The sequence below is a fragment of the Rana temporaria genome, chromosome 2 (genome assembly GCF_905171775.1).
Source record: "Rana temporaria chromosome 2, aRanTem1.1, whole genome shotgun sequence".
Lineage (NCBI taxonomy): Eukaryota > Metazoa > Chordata > Amphibia > Anura > Ranidae > Rana > Rana temporaria.
The window spans coordinates 531,750,452-531,764,097 of NC_053490.1; the positions used below are offsets into that span (position 1 = coordinate 531,750,452).

The 13,646-nt window shown below is 46.3% G+C and overlaps 1 protein-coding gene across 1 annotated transcript in view; it reads right to left on the bottom strand.

Moving 5' to 3' along the window:
• Positions 1-12,631, bottom strand: part of GRAMD1C (GRAM domain containing 1C) — a 101,891-nt gene extending 89,260 nt beyond the window's left edge. Inside the window, exons 1-2 of the mRNA XM_040339124.1 lie at positions 12,477-12,631; positions 10,162-10,290 (exon numbers count right to left, since the gene is read on the bottom strand). Of these exons, the coding sequence (XP_040195058.1) occupies positions 10,162-10,290; positions 12,477-12,599 (252 nt within the window). The 5' untranslated portion in view covers positions 12,600-12,631. The remainder of the gene's footprint in view (positions 1-10,161; positions 10,291-12,476) is intronic.
• Positions 12,632-13,646: the final 1,015 nt, after the last annotated feature.

A 13,646-nucleotide genomic window follows, 5' to 3' on the forward strand; every position in this document is an offset into this window, starting at 1 on the left:
CCAGTTCAGTTCACTCTTATACTCTTTCCTGCAGTGATTTAGAGTCTCAGTTTCCCCCACCCTGACCTCTGTATCTACAGACACTGCGGAGTGATTAAACTAAAAATTCACACCAGTAGCACTGAAGTTGTTCCAGTCATTCTCTTAGCAGCTCAGTTCACCAGCAGTGACTCAGCAGCTCAGCTCCACTCCCATCAATAACTCTGCAGCTCAGCTCCCCTCCCATCAATAACTCTGCAGCTCAGGTCCCCTCCCATCAATTACTCTGCAGCTCAGTGCCCCTCCCAGCAGGAACTGCATTTGAGCTTCATATCCCAGCAGTAGCTCAGCAGTTCAGTTCACCCTGTTCTTTCCTGCACTGACTTAGTGGCTGATCTCCCCCTCTCTCATTATTGAGTCAGCAGCTCAGCTCCCCCTCCCATCATTGATTCAGAAGCTCAGCTCCCCCTCCCATCATTGATTGAGAAGCCCAGCTCCCCCTCCCATCATTGATTCAGAAGCTCAGCTCCCCCTCCCATCATTGATTCAGAAGCTCAGCTCCCCTCTCCTATCATTGATTGAGAAGCTCAGTTCCCCCTCCCATCATTGATTGAGAAGCTCAGCTCCCCCTCCCATCATTGATTGAGAAGCTCAGCTCCCCCTCCCATCATTGATTCAGAAGCTCAGCTCCCCCTCCCATCATTGATTCAGAAGCTCAGCTCCCCCTCCCATCATTGATTCAGAAGCTCAGCTCCCCCTCCCATCACTGAGTCAAGCTCAGCTCCCCCTCCCATCACTGAGTCAAGCTCAGCTCCCCCTCCCATCATTGATTCAGAAGCTCAGCCCCCCCTCCCATCATTGATTCAGAAGCTCAGCTCCCCCTCCCACCATTGATTCAGAAGCTCAGCTCCCCCTCCCATCATTGATTCAGAAGCTCAGCCCCCCCTCCCACCATTGATTCAGAAGCTCAGCTCCCCCTCCCATCATTGATTCAGAAGCTCAGCTCCCACTCCCACCATTGATTGAGAAGCTCAGCTCCCCTTCCCATCATTGATTCAGAAGCTCAGCCCCCCCTCCCATCATTGATTCAGAAGCTCAGCTCCCCCTCCCACCATTGATTCAGAAGCTCAGCTCCCCCTCCCATCATTGATTCAGAAGCTCAGCCCCCCCTCCCACCATTGATTCAGAAGCTCAGCTCCCCCTCCCATCATTGATTCAGAAGCTCAGCTCCCACTCCCACCATTGATTGAGAAGCTCAGCTCCCCTTCCCATCATTGATTCAGAAGCTCAGCTCCCCCTCCCATCATCGATTCAGAAGCTCAGCTCCCCCTCCCATTATTGATTCAGCAGCTCAGCTTCCCTTTCCCACCATTGATTCAGAAGCTCAGCTCCCCCTCCCATCTTTGGTTCAGAAGCTCAGCTCCCCCTCCCATCATCGATTCAGAAGCTCAGCTCCCCCTCCCATTATTGATTCAGCAGCTCAGCTTCCCTTTCCCACCATTGATTCAGAAGCTCAGCTCCCCCTCCCATCTTTGGTTCAGAAGCTCAGCTCCCCCTCCCATTATTGATTCAGCGGCTCAACTCCCCCTCTCCTAGCAATGACCCTACCACTTAGGTCTCTCTTCTCACCCCTTGCAGCAGTAACTAAGCAGCTCAGCTCCTCCTGCTCTTCCCTGCCAGCACTGACTCATCATCATAGCTCCTCCTACTCCCCCCTCCCATCACTGAGTCAGCAACTCAGTTCCCCTCCTATAGGTGACTCAGCAGCTTGGCTCTGCCTGTTCTTCCCTCCTATCAGTGGCTCTGCAGCTCCGCTTCTCCTGCTTCCCCTCCTATCAGTGAGTCAATATATCAGCTCCCCCTCCCAGCAGTAGCTCAGAAACCATACTATATAGTGCATGTAGACAGGAAGTGACTGAAAAGCAGCTGCAGAAGATCAGCAGCCCAGCGGTGGAACAAAGGATGAAGGAAATGTGAAAACAGTATAAAAATGGCAGTTGAGGTCATTCAGGAAGGAGGCACATCTACTTTATCAGAAAAATACATGCAGTGATATCTGTTTGGCACCTCAGTGTGTTTGTAGAACAGGCCAGCGTAACCGTGTCATGCCTGAGACACGAGACCTCAGAAATAGGTTCACTTACATATTCATGAATTCACATGAAATAAAAGGTGACAAGCAGCGGGTGACACTGAGACCTGTTGGTGATCTTCTGCCTTTTAATGGTGTTAATGAGTTGTGAAGTTAATTGAGTCACTTGCGACGCGAGAGGGAACCTATGAGATGGAGATCTAATGATGATAACACAAGACTGACATACACTCCGGCCGCAATAATAATTTGCAGGGGATGTCCCGAATTTGGAGGGACTGTCCCAAATTCTGAGAGGCTGTACTGAATATGGAGGGACTGTCCCAAATTCTGAGAGGCTGTCCTGAATATGGAGGGGCTGTCCCAAATTCTGAGAGGCTGTCCTGAATATGGAGGGGCTGTCCCGAATTCGGAGAGGCTGTCCTGAATTTGGAGGGACTGTCCCAAATTTGGAAGGGCTGTCCTGAATTTGGAGCAGCTGTCTTGAATTTGAAGGGACCTTCCGAATTTAGAAGTACTGTCCCAAATTTGGAAGGACTGTCCCGAATTCGGAGAGGCTGTCCTGAATTCGGAGGGGTTGTCTTGAATTTGGAGGGGCTGTCCTGAATATGGAAGTACTGTCCCACATTTGGAGGGACTGTTTTAAATTTGAAGGGGACGCCCCAAATTTGGAAGGACTGTCCCAATTTTGGAAGGACTGTCCCGAATTTGAGAGGCTGTCCTGAATTTGAGGGGTTGCCTTGAATTTGAAGGGACTGTCTTGAATTTGGAGGGGCTGTCATGAATTTGAAAGGGCTGTCATGAATATTGTGGGACTATCTTGAATTTGGAAGGGCTGTCTTGAATTTGGAGGGACCGACCCAAATTTGGAGGGACTGTGCCGAATTTGGAGTGGATGTCTTGAATTTGGAGGGGCTATCCCGAATTTGGTAGGACTGTCCCAGATTTGGAGGGACTGTCCCAGATTTGGAGGGACTGTCCCAAATTTTGAGGGGCTGTCTTGAATTTGGAGGGGCTGTCTTGAATTTGGAGGGGCTGTCTTGAATTTGGAGGGGCTGTCCTGAATTTGAAAAGGCTGTCCTGAATATGGAGGGGCCGTCCCGAATTTGGAGGGACTGTCCCAAAGTTGGAGTGGCTGTCCTGAATTTGGAGAGGTTGTCCTGAATTTGAGAGGGGCTGTCCCGAATTTGGTAGGACTGTCCCACATTTGGAGGGACTGTCCCGAATTTGAAGGGGCTGTCTTGAATTTGGAGGGACTGTCCCTCTCCCCCATATTTTTGGTCTGATATACTTGCTCTAGCATTTTTTTTTTTTTTACACATTTACAAAATAATTTTAGGCATGAAGATTACTCAAAACCCCCAAAACATTATATGAGACTCTGGAGAATAAAATGGTAGTAGTTCCAACTTTTTGCCACACAATATTAGCCCAATGGTTTACAACGGTCATCGGCTCGAATCCCAACCATGCCACAACCCGCCTGGCGCAGCAATATGTAACGTGGGTAACGCAATCAATGTTTTCGTATGTAGACACCCCAACACGTGTTTATATGCATGTATATGGGGGGAGGGGGGTACGTGCGATTTTTTTCTATTTTTCACAAAACTTTGTCTCTTTTCTCTTTTGCTGTGACAGGTTCTCTTTAATGAGAAATCTCACCTACACTCTATTGATGCTAATAGAGTGCAGATCACGCTCCATTAGCTTCTTCCCTGGCCACAGCAGGGAAAAGAGACAGCCGAACCCGGAAGTGATATATTACATGATGCTTCTGGGTTCATACTAGATAGGGGAGATTGGTAGACGTGTACAATTCGTTTAGTTCCAAATTCGTTTTTTTTTTAACAAATTTTGACAAATTAGTCAATTCCAAAATTTCCAAATTTTTCAACTTCCGAATTTTTGAATTTCCAAAATTCCGAAAATTCAAAATTTTGTGAATTCTAAATTTTTAGAAATTTGGAAATTCTAAATTTTGGAAATTCAGAAAATCTACATTTCGGAAATTCGGAAATTCAGAATTCGTATTTCGGAAATTTGAAAATTCAGAATAAAAAAATCAGAAATGTTCAAATTTCCGAATTTTCAAAATTCCGAATTCTGAAATTGTAACCAAGTGAACAATGAATCAACTCCACCCACAACATTACACAAGGAACTCAATACGCATTTTTAGTCAGACTTTCTGGCACCGAATCTACATGAGTTAATAACTATCATTTACCCAGACATTGTGACTCTGCGATAAGCTTTTCTCACCTTCTATACAATCCACATTCCTTTAGTAAACATAAGTCGGACATCTGACCTTTAGATTGTGCTAACTCACATCACATATTATCATCATAAGACTTTCACACAATACAGTGTCAATTAGCATAGCACAATGAAATATCTTAGGAGCCAGACTTAATTAACACAATAGACAATAGAATGCAAACACAGAAAGCTTTATCACTACAGCCAGGTAGCTGGAGGTGATTAACATCAATTAACATCTTAACAGTATGTGTCCCCACATTGAATGAATCACACTATTATTGACCTGTTGGGTTCAGAATTAACCGCCTGTAATATTTCAAGATATCCTGCAATACATTGTGAATTATCCTTACTGTCCCATCTCATGTAATTCAAGATATCATTTCTCAGTCATCCTATGCCCCTAGTCAGGGGAGGGCTGGCAGCCTTAGGCCTGGGGGGCAAGTCCAGTCAAGTGGCCCATAGAGCGTGGAAAAGTGATGAATCAAGGAAAACAGTCTAAGATTTTTCATGATCACAAGAGTCCGCATAGAGGCCCCCCTTACATCAGAGTCCGCACAGAGGCCCCCCCTTACATCAGAGTCCGCATAGAGGCCCCCTTACATCAGAGTCCGCACAGAGGCCCCCCTTACATCAGAGTCCACACAGTGGCCCCCCTTACATCAGAGTCCGCACAGAGGCCCCCCTTACATCAGAGTCCACACAGTGGCCCCCCTTACATCAGAGTTCGCACAGTGACCCCCTTACATCAGAGTCCACACAGAGGCCCCCCTTACATCAGAGTCTGCACAGAGGCCCCCCTTACATCAGAGTCCGCATAGAGGCCCCCTTACATCAGAGTCCACACAGAGGCCCCCCTTACATCAGAGTCTGCACAGAGGCCCCCCTTACATCAGAGTCCGCATAGAGGCCCCCTTACATCAGAGTCCGCACAGAGGCCGTGAACTGTGTTAACAGAGCTCCAGCAGGCATATTCCTGCTCTGCAAAAACAGCATTTGGTAGCGGCGGCCGGTGGCTGTGCATAGTGTCACCAGCCCGGGGGGATATTTCCACCCAGCCCCCCCTGCCAGCCCTCCCCTGCCCCTAGTGGACATAGAATGACCCTAGACCTAAGAGTCATTGGTGAAGCTGAAACAGGAGTGCCCCGCATCCTTCAAGAGCCTCTGGGTCCCACGGGCCATACCGTTACACCCACCATGCCAGTCCTGGGTCATGCCAGTGGGACATCGGAGCCTGGAAAACATGGCAGGGGGCATGTGCAAAGGAGGGTGAAGGTACCTAGGGTGCATGCATCATTACTTGCATGCAGAAGAAGTGCCGGAGGAGATGGTAGCGGCCATAATGGGAAGTGCGGACCTGTCAGTGAAGGAGGGGGGAAAATTGAGCAATTATTTTTAGCAGGTCATGGCGAGAGCGGCTCCTGCCGCTCCCCATGCTGGGATTCCACTGTAAGGAAGGACAGGACACCCAACTGCAAAGTCATGAATGGTTTCAGAGAGACACTCTGTGCCATGTGAGGATCCCGTCTACATTATTCATCAGATTGCTGGAGTGAAAGAAGCTGGCGCTGCGCCATGTAGGACACCTAACAATTTCCATCTATAGCTTGGGATGTCTGGAGATGAGGGGATAGGTGGCCCAAAGACTATATAGTATGTTTAGTGTATGAAATGCTAGAAAATAGAGGATGCACATACTACAGTGGAGGGTTTAAACATTGCAAACATGCTGCAGGTGTAACTAGACACTGAGGACATGCTAGAGGTGTAGCTGGGACTAGGGAAATGCTACAGGTGTAGTTGGAGACTGGGGACATGCTACAGGTGTAGTTGGAGACTGGGGACATGCTACAGGTGTAGTTGGGGACTGGGAGCATGCTACAGGTGTAGTTGGAGACTGGGGACATGCTACAGGTGTAACTAGACACTGAGGACATGCTAGAGGTGTAGCTGGGACTAGGGAAATGCTACAGGTGTAGTTGGAGACTGGGGACATGCTACAGGTGTAACTAGACACTGGGGACATGCTGGAGGTGTAGCTGGGACTAGGGAAATTCTACAGGTGTAGATGGAGACTGGGGACATGCTACAGGTGTAGTTGGAGACTGGGGACATGCTACAGGTGTAGTTGGAGACTGGGGACATGCCACAGGTGTAGTTGGAGACTGGGGACATGCTACAGGTGTAGTTGGAGACTGGGGACATGTTACAGGTGTAATTGGAGACTGGGGGCATGCTACAGGTGTAGTTGGAGACTGGGGACATGCTACAGGTGTAGATGGAGACTGAAGACATGCTACAGGTGTAGTTGCATACTAGGGAAATGCTACAGGTGTAGTTTTAGACTGGGGACATTCTACAGGTGTAGTTGGAGACTGAGGACATGCTACAGGTGTAGTTGGAGACTGAGGATATGTTACAGATGTAGTTGGAGACTGGGGACATGCTACAGGTGTAGTTGGAGACTGGTCACATGTTACAGGTGTAGTTGGAGACTGGGGACATGTTACAGGTTTAGTTGGAGACTGGGGACATGCTACAGGTGTAGTTGGAGACTGAGGACATGCTACAGGTATAGTTGGAGACTGAGGACATGTTACAGGTGTAGTTGGAGACTGGGGACATGCTACAGGTGTAGTTGGAGACTGGGGACATGCTACATGTGTAGTTGGAGACTGGGGGCATGCTACAGGTGTAGTTGGAGACTGGGGGCATGCTACAGGTGTAGTTGGAGACTGGGGACATGCTACAGGTGTAGTTGGGGACTGGAAGCATGCTACAGGTGTAGTTGGAGACTGGGGATATGTTATAGATGTAGTTGGAGACTGAGGACATGCTACAGGTGTAGATGGAGACTGAGGACATGCTACAGGTGTAGTTGGAGACTGGGGACATGCTACAGGTGTAGCTGGAGACTGGGGACATGCTACAGGTGTAGTTGGAGACTGGGGAAATGCTACAGGTGTAATTGGAGACTGAGGACATTCTACAGGTGTAGTTGGAGACTGAGGACATGCTACAGGTGTAGTTGGAGACTGGGGACATGCTACAGGTATAGTTGGAGACTGAGGACATGCTACAGGTGTAGTTGGAGACTGAGGATATGTTATAGATGTAGTTGGAGACTAGGGACATGCTACAGGTGTAGTTGGAGACTGAGGATATGTTATAGATGTAGTTGGAGACTAGGGACATGCTACAGGTGTAGTTGGAGACTGGGGACATGCTACAGGTGTAGATGGAGACTGGGGACATGCTACAGGTGTAGTTGGAGACTGGGGACATGCTACAGGTGCAGTTGGAGACTGGGGACATGCTACAGGTGTAGTTGGAGACTGGGGACATGTTACAGGTGTAGTCGGAGACTGGGGACATGCTACAGGTGTAGTTGGAGACTGGGGACATGCCACAGGTGTAGTTGGAGACTGGGGACATGCCACAGGTGTAGTTGGAGACTGGGGACATGCCACAGGTGTAGTCGGAGACTGGGGACATGCTACAGGTGTAGTTGGAGACTGGGGACATGCTACAGGTGTAGTTGGAGACTGGGGACATGCTACAGGTGTAGTTGGAGACTGAGGACATGCTACAGGTGTAGTTGGAGACTGGGGACATGCTACAGGTGTAGTTGGAGACTGGGGACATGCTACAGGTGTAGTTGGAGACTGGGGACATGCTACAGGTGTAGTTGGAGACTGGGGACATGCTAGAGGTATATAAATATGATCATTGCTGACACTGGCAGTGGTGTTGGGCACAGTTGAGGAACGCAGGGCCCGTTGTGCCCCTTCTATAGTGATTGAGTAGATAAGAATCGATCACACACACATTACAGATGATCGGGTCCTCGCTGAGCTCAGGGAACATCTCCCTCCATCCACCTGACTCCAGGCAGCACAGAACTCACATGAAATGACCAACTGACATATGAACCGATTAATAGATGCCGATCTCCGGAAGGCCGGCACACCCATCATGTGTCTCCGGAACAAACAGACACTGCGAGCTTCCATGGAACATTCTCTGAGAAACTTTCCATCTGGGCTCAGCCTGATTTAACCCTTCCCAGACAGCAAAGGAGAGGAGAGAGGAGGGGAGGAGAGCGGAACAGAGCGGAGGAGAGGGGAGGAGAATGGAGGAGAGGGGAGGGGAGGAGAGGGGAGGAGAATGGAGGAGAATGGAGGAGAGGGGAAGGGAGGAGAGGGGAGGAGAGCGGAGGAGAGGGGAGGAGAAAGGAGGAGAGAGGAGAGGGGAGGGGAGGGGAGGAGAGAGGAGAGGAGAGGGGAGGAGAGCAGAGGGGAGCAGCGAAGAGAGGAAAGGAGAGGGGAGGAGAGAAGAGGAGAGGGGAGGAGAGGGGAGGGGAGGAGCGTGGAGGAGAGGAGAGGGGAGAAACGTGAGGAGAGGGGAGGAGAGGAGAGGGGAGGGCAGGAGAGTGGAGGAGAGAAGTGGGGAGGAGAGGGGAGAAGAAGGGACGGGAGGGAAGGAGAGAGAGAAGGGGAAGGAGGATGATAGCATAAGAGAACAGAAGGGAAGAGAGGGGAGGAGAGGAGAGGAGAGGAAAGAGAGGAGAGCAAAAAAGAGGGAAGGGAGAAAAGTAGAGGACAGGGGAGGTGAGGAGAGAGGGGAGGGGAGGAGAGGAGGAAGAAGGGAAGAGAATCAGAAAGGAACAAGAGGAGAGCAAAGGAGAGGGCAGGGGAGAAAAGCGGAGGAGAGGGTAGGAGAGCAGAGGAGAGAGGAGGAGAGGGGAGGAAAGGGGAGGAGAGGGGAGGAGAGGAGAGGGGGGGGAGAGCAGGGGAGAGGAGAGTAGAGAGGGGAGGGGAGGGGAGGAGAGTGGAGTTGATGCAAGGAGAGGGAAAGAGAGGAGAGGGAAGGAGAGGGTAGGGGAGGAGAGCAGAGGAGAGGGGAGGAGAGCGGAAAGGGGAGGAGAGTGGAGAGGGGAGGGGAGTGGAGGAGAGTGGAGTTGAGGAGAGGGGAGGAGAGGGGAGGAGAGTGGAGAGGGGAGGAGAGTGGAGATGGGAGTGGAGGAGAGTGGAGTTGAGGAGCGGAGAGGGGAGGAGAGGGATAGAGAGGAGGGGAGGGGAAAGGAGAGGAAAGGAGAGGGGAGGATGGAAGGAGAGGGAAAGAGACGAGAGGAGAGGGAAAGAGAGGAAAGGAGAGGGGAGGAGGGGAGAGGAGAGGGAAAGAGAGGAGGAGAGGGGGAAGGAGAGGAAAGGAGAGGGGAGGATGGAAGGAGAGGGAAAGAGACGAGAGGAGAGGGAAAGAGAGGAAAGGAGAGGGGAGGAGGGGAGAGGAGAGGGAAAGAGAGGAGGAGAGGGGGAAGGAGAGGAAAGGAGAGGGGAGGATGGAAGGAGAGGGAAAGAGACGAGAGGAGAGGGAAAGAGAGGAAAGGAGAGGGGAGGAGGGGAGAGGAGAGGGAAAGAGAGGAGGAGAGGGGGAAGAAGAGGAAAGGAGAGGGGAGGATGGAAGGAGAGGGAAAGAGACGAGAGGAGAGGGAAAGAGAGGAAAGGAGAGGGGAGGAGGGGAGAGGAGAGGGAAAGAGAGGAGGAGAGGGGGAAGAAGAGGAAAGGAGAGGGGAGGATGGAAGGAGAGGGAAAGAGAGGAGAGGGGAGGAGAGGAGAGAAGAGGGGAGGATGAGTGGAGAGGAAAAGAGAGAAGAGGAGAGGAGATGGGAGGAGGAGAGGAGATGGGAAGAGAAGAGGAGAGGGGAGGAGGAGAGGAGATGGGAGGAGGAGAGAAGGAGAGGAGAGGAAGAACGGTGAATGACAGGACAGAAGGAAGAAGGTTCATAAATCCATACATGACAGATATTCTGGTGACATTACCCAGAAGCTCCACTCGGTGCTCCATCCTGCGGGGGTTGGGTCCGGTCCGGAGCTCAGAGATTCCTCTGATGACACTTTGCTGATTCTGTCCACATCGTCCTCCACATACCCAGGATAATCATCACAGTGCTGAGATAAAACATACACAGGATAATCATCACAGTGCTGAGATAAAACATACCCAGGATAATCATCACAGTGCTGAGATAAAACATACCCAGGATAATCATCACAGTGCTGAGATAAAACATACCCAGGATAATCATCACAGTGCTGAGATAAAACATACCCAGGATAATCATCACAGTGCTGAGATAAAACATACCCAGGATAATCATCACAGTGCTGAGATAAAACATACCCAGGATAATCATCACAGTGCTGAGATAAAACATACCCAGGATAATCATCACAGTGCTGAGATAAAACATACCTAGGATAATCATCACAGTGCTGAGATAAAACATACCTAGGATAATCATCACAGTGCTGAGATAAAACATACACAGGATAATCATCACAGTGCTGAGATAAAACATACCCAGGATAATCATCACAGTGCTGAGATAAATAATACACAGGATAATCATCACAGTGCTGAGATAAAACATACCCAGGATAATCATCACAGTGCTGAGATAAAACATACCCAGGACAATCATCACAGTGCTGAGATAAAACATACCCAGGACAATCATCACAGTGCTGAGATAAAACATACCCAGGATAATCATCACAGTGCTGAGATAAAACATACCCAGGATAATCATCACAGTGCTGAGATAAAACATACCCAGGATAATCATCACAGTGCTGAGATAAAACATACCCAGGATAATCATCACAGTGCTGAGATAAAACATACCCAGGATAATCATCACAGTGCTGAGATAAAACATACCCAGGATAATCATCACAGTGCTCATAATAATAATAATAATAAGCACAATTAATAAATGTATAGTGACTCAATGATGTTGGTAACCCCCCCCCCCCCCCCCCTCATACTTTGCTCTCATGGTGGATTCCAATCAGAAGAATATCGGGGGGGGGGGGGGGATGTGAAAATAATTATGATGATTATAACAATATTAATAATAACAATAATATAATAATAACAATGATGATGATAACAACAACAATAATAATAATAATAATAATAATATAAAAAAAAATGATGTAATAATATATAAAATAATAATAACAATGATGTCTATAGTAATAATAATAATAATAATGATTAAAAAAAAAAAAACAATAACAGTAAAAAAAAAAAATCATAACAACAACAATAATAATAATAATGATGATGATAATAACAATAATAAATATATTATTAATAATAAAAAAAATATTATAATAAATATAATAATAATAACAATATTATTATTATTATTCATAACAATAAAAATAACAATAATAAACATAATAAATAATTAATATAAAATAAATTACAATGTTATAATAATATTAATAACAACAACAAGAACAATAATATAATAACACTAATAAATGTAATAATAATAATAATAATTAACAATGATAATAACAGCAACAACAATAATAATAATAATAATAATAATAATAATAATAATAAATAAAATGATGATATAAAAAAAAATATAAAAAATATTACCAATGATGACCTTAATAATAATAATGATAATAACAATAACAACAATAAAAAATATAATAATACAATTATAATATCAACAATAATAAATATATTTTTTATAAAAATATAAAAAAATAATTATAATAAATACCAATAATAAATATAGTAATAAAATAATAACTATGATTATTATTCTTATTCATAATAATAATAATAATAATAACAATAAAATATATATATATATATATATATATATATATATATATATATATATATATATATATATATATATATATATATATATATATATATATATATATAAAAACAAAGAAATAATAATATTAATATATAATAAAAATAATGATATAATAATATTGACTACAATAACAACAATAATAAAAATATTGATATAATCATCCTGTGATTCCTGTATCTCATGTCTGCCTACGATGCTGCTATGTATTGTTGACTAATGTACCTTATACTGTACCGCTTTTGCCTTAATAAAGACCAACCTTGTTGTTAAAAAAATATATATTGATATAATAATATTATAATATTTACTACAATAACAACTATAATGATGATTATATTGATAATAATAATAGTAATAATTGTTCCTTTTAGTAATATAGAATTGCTGTGTCCTGGTTGTACTGTGTGTCAGGCTCCCCTGTGTGTATCTATCAGGGTACCTTACCTCCTGTACCCCGGGGGTCCTCTCCTCCGTCTCCTCCGTCATTTCCCCCTCAGGAAAGGCCTCACCCGGCTCCTCCATCCTCGGGATGCGAAGGATGCCCGTCGCCAAGCAACCAGACTCCATAACAACCTCCACATGGCAGCAGCAGCCATAGCAACCAGCCGACCTTCGCCCAGGGACTCGCTCATGCGCCGTGTGCTCAGTGAGTCGGGAGAGCGGAGAGCGCCCTCTGCTGGAGAGAGGCGGTGCAGCGCCCCCCTGTGCTGTGCTGCTCCTTCGATAAAAGTCGGAAACTGTCGGATCGATGGGAGGATTACACGGGAAATACCTATAAAGTTCCTATAAAGAAGCTGCTGTGGGCAATTTATCCACAATATTGTCGGGATCACCCTAGGCCTAGATGAATGTTCTCTGCCTTCTGTGCTATGCAGACTTTGCTTCCAATTTGCCTTCCAAACAATTTTCATTAAACTAAAAATAGAAATAAAAGAAAAAAGTAAAAGAAAAAAATGTATGCGCACCACACGTCATCGTGTCTCAGATACTATTGTTCCCCATATAAGTCAGAGACTACAAAGCACCTCCAATCTGCTCCCTGACCTACACATGGCTCTATCACATGGGGGGGGGGGGGGGGGGCAGAAGAAATAGGAGCAATCACAACCTGTTACTCTTGTATCATGTCTGCAGTCTCTGACCATCTCTTGTATCATGTCTGCAGTCGCTGATTATCTCTTGTATCATATCTGCAGTCTCTGGCTATCTCTTGTATCATGTCTGCAGTCTCTGATCATCTCTTGTATCATGTCTGCAGTCTCTGACCATCTCATGTATCATGTCCGCAGTCTATGACCATCTCTTGTATCACGTCTACAGTGTCTGACCATCTCCTGTATCATGTCTGCAGTCTCTGACCATCTCTTGTATCATATCTGTAGTCTCTGACCATCTCTTGTATCATATCTGCAGTCTCTGACCATCTCTTGCACCATGTCCGCAGTCTCTGACCATCTCTTGTATCATATCCGCAGTCTCTGACCATCTCTTGTATCATGTCCGCTGTCTCTGACCATCTCTTGTATCATATCCGCAGTCTCTGACCATCTCTTGTATAATATCTGCAGTCTCTGACCATCTCTTGGATCATGTCTGCAGTCTCTGACCATCTCT